At 42.0% G+C, this 8,502-nt stretch overlaps 1 protein-coding gene across 1 annotated transcript; it reads right to left on the bottom strand.

Moving 5' to 3' along the window:
- Positions 1-550: 550 nt before the first annotated feature.
- On the bottom strand, positions 551-7,724 carry UPK3A (uroplakin 3A). The gene is made up of 6 exons (XM_054052712.1): positions 7,658-7,724; positions 6,584-6,739; positions 4,072-4,351; positions 2,058-2,140; positions 1,445-1,577; positions 551-689 (listed from the first exon to the last, which is right to left on the bottom strand). The coding sequence occupies exons 1-6, from the start codon at positions 7,710-7,712 to the stop codon at positions 602-604; spliced, it is 795 nt and encodes a 264-aa protein (XP_053908687.1). The 5' UTR covers positions 7,713-7,724; the 3' UTR covers positions 551-601.
- Positions 7,725-8,502: the final 778 nt, after the last annotated feature.

Here is an 8,502-nt window from a genome sequence, read left to right as displayed (position 1 = left end):
TAGCCTTCATCCCTGCAAAACTGTTTGAAGGTATTTAAGTATTACTCTGCTATATACAGGGAACTGGAAATTGCTTGCTTTGTTTTACAGAAGGAGGGGAAAAAGGAGAATTCTTATGACACAAATGTTTTCAAAGAACATCTTTTTCCAAACAAGCTTTGTTTTCTTTAATTCTTCATCAGTTATAATGCTGTAGAGAAAGACTGAGACAAAAATGGCTGCATCACATTCGTCTGATTGCAAGCAGCAGATCAGAGATGTCCAGTAATGCTTACTCCAGATGAGATACATATATGCTAGACATCTGATCCCACCATTGAAGCTGAAGGATCTTGTGAAGATGCTTTTCCTCAGTCCAGACATTTGATTTATGCTATACAAAGCAATTAACTAAATCAATTCTCATTAGGACAAGGCAGGATAGCATGTACTGCAAGACGTCAAAAAAATTGTCCTTATTTCATCTGTTCCATTCATCTTGAGTTGCCTGGTTGTGTACTGTAGTGTGTTTTGACCTAGTGTTGAGTAGAAGAGACAGTCTCATAGGTCCTGCGCATGTGGCAATTCATCTGCATTTCCACCCTGACTTGAAGCAGGTTCTTCAATCAGAGCTTGACTGTGGTTTCAGTTCACTTTGTTGACCAGTCTGAGACACGTGCCTTGTCTCTGCAGAAGAATCTTCTGATCTCCTGGTGGGTGAGTGAAAGGCTTTATTAAGCTCCAGTAGAGACCAAGTGGAGTCTACCATCACAACATTTTGCAAACGTTGATTGCTACTTAAATCGTTTAGCATCAGCGAAGTCCATAGATTGGGTTTTTTTTTAAATAATCATCTCCAATGCAGTTTTTGCTTTCCACATCTTTAGTTCAGGACAGCCTGACTGAGCTGACAGAATACAGAGCACTTGCATCATTTTCAAGTGAATGAAAGAAGTGGGTGTTAGCAGCCCTGATACCTACCATTTTTAAAATTTAGTTCATTCCCTCAGAAGTTCAGTTTAGAAATCAATCGAGCCTCATTGATTTCCCAGGGCATAGACAACTAGTGAACATGCAGTTCAGTTAGACAGCTCCAGCAAAGCCTCACTTATTAATTCAAAGGGGTAACTTATTTCTCCTGGGGAGGAGGCAATGAAATTAAAATCAATAACAGGTTTTAATTATGTGCAGCTACTGTTTGGGCTTTTTTTTTCCAGTGTTCCTTACTAAAGTCTGGCAGCTAGTAAGATTAAGGCTGTGCAATAATTACAAGACCTGCTGATCTTAGGGAAGGTTATGATAAAGTAGTCTTTTCCCTTTACCAACTTCAGAATTTGGAGGGCATCATCTGGTTGGTCATCTGAAAAAAGACCAGTGGGAGTGACTTGGAACCATAGAGGAGAAGGTTGATGATTTGAGGGACTAGATACTCTTACTGAAAGCTGTAAGGTGTTGCAGTACTTACATGAGAGCAGAGGACACAGCAGCAAGAAGGCCAACAAGGAGAAGGAAAACAAGAACACTTAGGATCGATGTAATGACAACCATGCCTCCACTCCTTCGACCAGGCCAGGTATCAATTTTCAAGGGAAGTTTAACTAGAAAATCATGGAAAGACTGTTCTTATGATCTATTTTTGACCATGAACACTCCACCAAACAGGAGAAATCTAGTGATTTAGGAGAGGCAAACTGATTATATCTATACCTCAAGTCTTTACTTTTTTTTTTCTCAGATGATTTATGAGAAACAGGCTTAAGGCTCAGGGCCTGTATTAAGAGTTTATAAACTTTTCTCAGCAGGTTAGCCTGTATGACAAGTATGTGTATTACTGAGAAATGTCAACAGCACCAGATACTATTACATACATCAAATCTGAAACTGTACATACAAATTTCTGTTTACTTGAAACACAAAAATAAGAGAATTATTCCATATTTAAGTCTCGTACTTCAATACTGAAAGGCAGACAAAATTGTTAAAATTGTTTAGGAAAAGACGAAGTATTGCTCATAGAGAAATAGCATCCTAAGGCAAGCACATGGACTTAGAAGAACTGAGCAAAGCCACAGATTTACCTTTTCTGGTTTTGATTGGATCGGACCAGAGACTTTGGCCTTTCGTGATACCTTCAGTGCTATCTACCAACACATATTTAAACCTGTGGGAGAAAAGTGATAAATTAGGTATTTCAAATTGAAGCATTTCTACTAGCATTTTTAAGCTATTGGATTAGCTGTTGAGACTTCAGCTTTCGTCAGAGCATTAGATCAAGACAGTCAGAGGTAACTGACTGTTTTCAGAAACCTTGTAAAGAACAAACAGAATTAATTGTGGAAAAGCATTCTGTGCTATGTCATGCACAGTTTGCGCTTTGTTCTTGTGAGCTTTCCAACAACAGCTCTTCCCAGCTTGCTATTCCCTGTTGTGAGGAGCTTCATTTAGGACAGTGGTTTTCATTTCCATATGGAAGTCAAAGATTTTGTCCAAAAGTAGAGATCTTTGACACTTTGCCTGCTAGATGAGAGCACTGCAGAGACACATCAACATCAGATTTGGCTAAAAAATTAAGTTTCCATTCCACAACAGTTTGAGTTTTAAGAATTGTCCTGAAGATATGGAGGAGGCAGAACAGTTTTTGCAGAATTAAGAGTCCACAGTATTTTTTTTTCAGAAGCATACTATGCCTCTGCAGCAGATGTGCCTCCATGTGATTGCCATTTTTACTACGGCTTTCAAATAGCTGGCAACAGCAAAAGAACTCTTTCAGGTAACAGCTGTTATGGTGCTCAAAATATCCAGACTGGCAGCTTCCCTAGGCAACAGGGGTCAGACAAGTTGGGAAGCTACCTAGCCTTCACTGGAAAGTCTCCAGTCACGTTAGGGATAGGGGCTTCCTGGAGCTGGGGAGTTGGACGTAAAGGAGTACATTGGTTCCCTAGAATCCCATCCAAACAAAGCAAGTGGAGTCAGGTCCATGTCTCCAATCTGGCAGAATCATCTAACGCAAAATACAGAGTGAATAATCTCAATATCATTTTCCAGCCAAAATCCTTTCTGCAACCAGTTTCTAATCAGATGATGTCACTGGATTATCTACACTAACATCGGTATAAAGCCAGCAGTTCATACAGTAATTTTCCTACTAATCCATGAATTTAACCTAATGAATTCACCATTGCTAGAACATCACCTGTGGGACACTAGTTCTAAGACAAACCACCTTCATAACCATGCTCGCAACGGAGCATTTCAGTTAGGGACAGGTAATTCACATCATATCATTACAAGGGAACAGTACAGGCTTATTTTTGCTTTTTATTATGTTTTATTTGTATTTACCCATGCAATGCTACAGTCTTGGGGAGGCTGCCTGGCAGAAAAGGACCTGGGGGTGCTAGTTGTCAGCCAGTTGTACATGAGCCAGCAGTGTGCCCAGGTATCCAAGAAGGCCAATGGCATCCTGGCTTGCATCAGAAATAATGTGGCCAGGAGGATCAGGGAAGTGATCGTCCCCCTGTACTCAGCACTGGTGTGGTCGCACCTTGAATACTGTGTTCAGCTTTGCTCCCCTTCCTACAAGAAAGGCAATGAGGGGCTGGACTGCATTGAGAGAAGGGCAACACAGCTGGTGAGGGGTCTGGAGAACAAGGCTTATGAGGAGTGGCCGAGTAGTCTGGAGAAGAGGAAGAGGGGACACCTTATTGCTTTCTACAACTACTTGAAAGGAGTTTGTAGCAAGGTGGGCAATGGTCTCTTTTTCCCGAGTAACGAGTGATAGAATGAGAGGAAATGGTCTCAAGTGGACCAGGGGAGGTTTAGCTTGGATATCAGGAAAAATTTCTTCACTGAAAGGGTTGTCACGCATTGGAACAGACTGCCCAGGGAAGTGGTTGAGTCACCATCCCTGGAGGTACTTAGGAGACATGTTGATATGGTGCTTAGGGACATGGTCTAGTGGTGCTACATTAACGGTTGGATTCAATCTTAAAGGTCTTTTCCAACCTAAAGATTCTACGATGCCATAATTAAGAGCAGCCATCACCTTGTAAGAAATAAGAATTATACCTGTATAAGAAATAAGAATTATACCTGTATGTTGTGTCTGGTGCAAGAGGTGGGTTACAGATATCTAGGAAGTTTGGGTCATACAAACAGGTCCCGTCATCCCCGACTCTGAAGAGGTATTGCTTCAGGACATCAGAAACTTTGTTGACATCTCCTACGTCAGCAAGGTTGGGAGGAGATGCACAGTTGGGTACATTGAACAAAGCAGCTTTGTAAGGTCCCATCTGTCCTCCACTTGTTTGTTGGAACGTGCTGTCAAGTGGTTTGCTGCTGTTGTCAGTCACCAGGGAGCTTATTGCACTTGCTGCAGGAGAGATGCTTTTTAATAAGTCTGTTAAAACTAGTTCATCCCTTTCCATTCACATTGTATTTACTTGGCAACTTGCTCTTTAACTGCAGAACACTCCAAAGGGAAACCAAAAATCTGCCACCATTTTAGCTGTTTGGTGTCCTACACCTTAGTCCTTAATTCTTGTTAAAACTCTTAATGCTTGTCCCTCAGAAACTGTGACAGAGCGAGCTACAGCATGTCTCAGAGCAATAATTTTTAGTAGCCACCCTCTTAAAACTCCTCTTTCCCAAGGAGAATCTGATAAAGAAGGGAAGGTAGTAGCAAAAGCTGCTTTTCCTCTGTCCCGCACATGGTTCCAATAAACATTCACTAAATTCTGCCCTTTCAGATTTGATACTATAGCCAAGTCAGAGTTCCTACAGAGTCCCATCTCCTGGAGCAGAAACTCTTAGACTTCTGGTCATGCAACAGCTGGACCTCCCAGGACTGCACAGTACGCAGACCAGCATGTAGGGTTTGCATGAACAGATATGGTATCCACATTTCCGGCCAGCCAGGCATGCCAGTGCTCCCAGACAGCATGCCACAGAACGTCTGAAAGTCCTCACAGCTTCAAGCAAACTGTGGATCTGTGCCCAGCCCTACAGCACAGTTTGGAAGCTCAGTTGCAGCTTGCAAACCTTTTCCACTGCAAAGCCAAGGCACAAATCCCAAGAGATGCTCCCAAGTTCTGCAGTTGTAGGTTAATTTCTTTTCGGGATTGCCCTCCAGCTGTTTAGTGCTGTCAGCAGCCGAGAAACACTAGTTTTTCCAAAGCTGTGGTACATTGGGAACTACTTCAGTTTGGAAGCATTCTGCTCTGCTCCTGGAGCAGAGTTCTTGCAACCCTTAACTTTGTAGTATGCTGACAGATTTCCTTAACACCAGAGCTGAACATAGGATGTTAAGAAAATTAAACTCTCTTAAATTTCCCTTCTTCTTGCTCCAAGAGGCATCCAAGGGTGAGCCAATGTGCTTCTCTGCAGACCAGAGACAAATCCAAACAAAATTTTTCCCAGTCTGCCAAGTAACAAGTTTGCATCTGCTTGCCTTAAAAACAGGAAGAGATTTCTCTGTATATAAACCCTTTTGTAGTGATTCACCCATCTGTGTAGGAAGCTTTTGCCACAGTACCTGCAGAAGAAGGGATGGCTGATCCAATTTCTAACACAAAACACTGTATTTGTGTGCATAACTAGATAACTGTAGCCTTTTACATAATTATAATGCACTTACAGTCTGTTTTAGATATATAAAGGTGTTGACTTCAGTTGTGGGATCTGTCTCAGAAGGCCATGTATTCCAAATAGTCTGCATTAGCTGGATGGGATGGTGTCTCTGGTTACAGCTTCTATCTGTCAAAGGCCTCTTCCTTCCACCTTGTCCAGAGTGGCAACAATCAGCAGTGGAAATTTTAGATCATTTTGTCTGTTGGTGAGTTTCTCTACTGCCCCTCTCAAGATCTCTTCTCTCTTCCGCTCAGAAAAAGAGGCTGTATACAGCCTTCAGGGCACAAGGTATATAAGGAAGTAATTTATTTCTGTCATCTTGTGGAGTGGCTCTTGCTGGGATTGAAAACAGACTGCCAGAGCAGCAGGGAACAGAGAAGGCAGCTTTTGGTCACTGCCAACAATGTTTCATTGCCAAGCAGCTATGAAATTCATTATATGAATGAACCTATGGGCCAGTCATCTTTGACTACGAGTCTAGCATGTCTTACCTTTGTCTAAAAGGAGAAAAATGTAGCCCTTGTGAGGGCTGGTTGCCTTAACTATGATACAAATGGCAGCAGCTACCCAGCTTCTCTCAACAGGTTTAATTGGGGGAATTCAAGCTTTCATATAAGGCATTTGTGTTTAGACACAGATAAAGTATCAGACTGCGGACCACTTGGATTCATTGGTAGGGTCTGGGCAAATGTTTATAGCTGATGGTGCTGCTCAGCACCTATTGGGAGTCAGGTAACAAGGTACATGCACTTGCTATCATTAATCAGCCCCACTGAAATACTACAGTTATTTATATTCTATTTTATAATAATACCTTGGAGAAAACTGAGGCCAAAGGCTTAGTTATAAATAGTTTCCAGCTACAGATTTCTCTCCTTTTCTCCATTCAGACCCATTCCCTTAAAACTGTGAAGAATTGTATGCAATGGCCACACCATTTAGTTATGCTCCAGAGAGGCATCATGCTGATACTTACCCGATTCCTTCATTGCATACAAGTAGACAACATAAGATTTATTTGGACGTAATGAGCTGTCAAACACACAAAAAGGTTTTTCTAGAGAAACTGTAGTAAGAGTGGGATTGTTTGTAGCAAGCTGAGGAGCTGCAAGCTGCGGTTTCGGACTTTGATCTAGAAGAGGAAATTACCAAAAAAAAAAAAATATGAAAAATCTTTGCCCTCTTCCCCTGCAAGCTCTGGCTTAAAAGAGAGGATCTAGCAGTGCTAACAAACAACATTAAAAGATAAAAGGGGGAGGTGAACTGCAGCTGAGCAGGAAACAGCCTACCTGTCTAGGGAAAGTTTGAGAGGTAGGGTCTTTAATACAAAATGGGAAACACGAGGATTTGGGGAGGGAGGTAAAAGATGTTTCTCCTCAAACATACTGGTCACATCACCTCAGAAAAGCAAAGGCAAAACTGCATTATGGGAGAGATGAACCTCTGTTTTTAGGGTCCCACATACAGCCTCCCCTCCTGGCGTAGCAGCATCAGAAGCAGTACAGTCAGTTCTTGAATTGTTCAGCAGCAAGGAGTTTTAATAAGACTTTTAAGACCAGGCTTGTTAACATACAGAGTAAGAGATTTAGCAGAGCTCTCCCAGCTGCCTGGGAGAGGCCCTGGAGAGAGCAAGTGGTATTAGAATAAGGTTTATATCAGGCACTTTATCATACACTTTCCCCCTCCCCATACAAGCTCATCTCATCTCATCTCATCTCATCTCATCTCATCTCATCTCATCTCATCTCATCTCATCTCATCTCATCTCATCTCATCTCATCTCATCTCATCTCATCAAGTCTCCTGAGAAGGATTAACTACAAACAAAGAGAGAGATTCAGCAGCTCCTCCTCCTTCCCAGCCCATCTGCAGTAGAGGCATTTTCTAACAGAATACATATTTGAAGCCCTAAACTCCTCTCCCAGCAGAGATCCTAGACCAGAAAGTTGACATACAAGACAAAACAAAAAAAAAATAGGAGAAATACAAAGGGAAGAGGTATAGAGAGGAGCAACATAAAGAGAAGAGACTGCAGATAGAACCTTCTTACCTGCACACAGCTGCCCTAAGCAGCAAAAGGCTAATACAACCCAACGGCTGCACATACTTGTGTCCTCCATAAACCCGTAGAGTAAAGAGACAGCTCTCACTGAAGAGCTCCCGCGTCCACTCCCTCCCTGAAGTCAATCACACCTGCTCCTTTCCACAGGATCCCTTTGGTTAGGAGCTACTCACCTGCTCAGTGCCCCCCTACATGCTTATTGCTCCTCCTACTTGGCTGCCGCCAACCTCCTCCAGCTATTATCTACTCCCAAAGGAGGAAGTTTGTTGAAGCTTTGATTTCTACCTGATATTGAGCAGTAGTGGAACTCTCAGCTGTGTTTTGGGTGTAAAGAGAGGTTTTTTCCCACCTGCATAATTGATAGGTGGCTTTGTACTTTACCTTCTTCTGTCTAAAAACTTTTGAAATCTCTCATGTACAGAAAATTGGAAACTAAATATCTGAACTCTGCATCCAGTCTGCATCATGGATGGTTCTGATTCAGAGCTCTATATTTAGACAGCATTAACAGAGGTTACAGTTGCCTTCTAAATTGTGTTTCTTGGGTTACACTCAGAAAAGCACAAGTCTTCCGCCCCTTCTTAACCCTAATGCAATTCAAGGCAATGACATGAAGAGCAAACCACCGGGAAAGCTGAATTTGACCTGTTGTGCCAAATTGTTCAGCTGAGAATATTCTTGATGAGTGATTGGTATTATGAATGGTCTATTACATAAGAGCTCAGATTACAAAATTATTAATCACCCACTTAAAACAGGCTAAGGGAAAAAAATAAGTATCAGCAAGATTTTACAGAATTAGTGGGGCTAACATGATGTCACTGCAGCAACTT

The sequence above is a fragment of the Cuculus canorus genome, chromosome 1 (genome assembly GCF_017976375.1).
Source record: "Cuculus canorus isolate bCucCan1 chromosome 1, bCucCan1.pri, whole genome shotgun sequence".
In the NCBI taxonomy this organism is placed as follows: Eukaryota; Metazoa; Chordata; class Aves; order Cuculiformes; family Cuculidae; genus Cuculus; species Cuculus canorus.
Note: the sequence above shows the minus strand (reverse complement) of the source record. Positions and strands in the feature narration are given on the sequence as shown.

Excerpts from the sequence above, each read along its gene's own strand:
- UPK3A (XM_054052712.1), bottom strand. The coding sequence starts at position 7,712 with ATGTGCAGCCGTTGGGTTGTATTAGCCTTTTGCTGCTTAGGGCAGCTG. Across the intron at positions 4,352-6,583 it reads GTATGCAATGAAGGAATCGG|CAAGTGCAATAAGCTCCCTG; the intron begins GTAAGTATCAGC and ends TCTCTCCTGCAG. Across the intron at positions 1,578-2,057 it reads TCCAATCAAAACCAGAAAAG|TTAAACTTCCCTTGAAAATT; the intron begins GTAAATCTGTGG and ends ATGATTTTCTAG.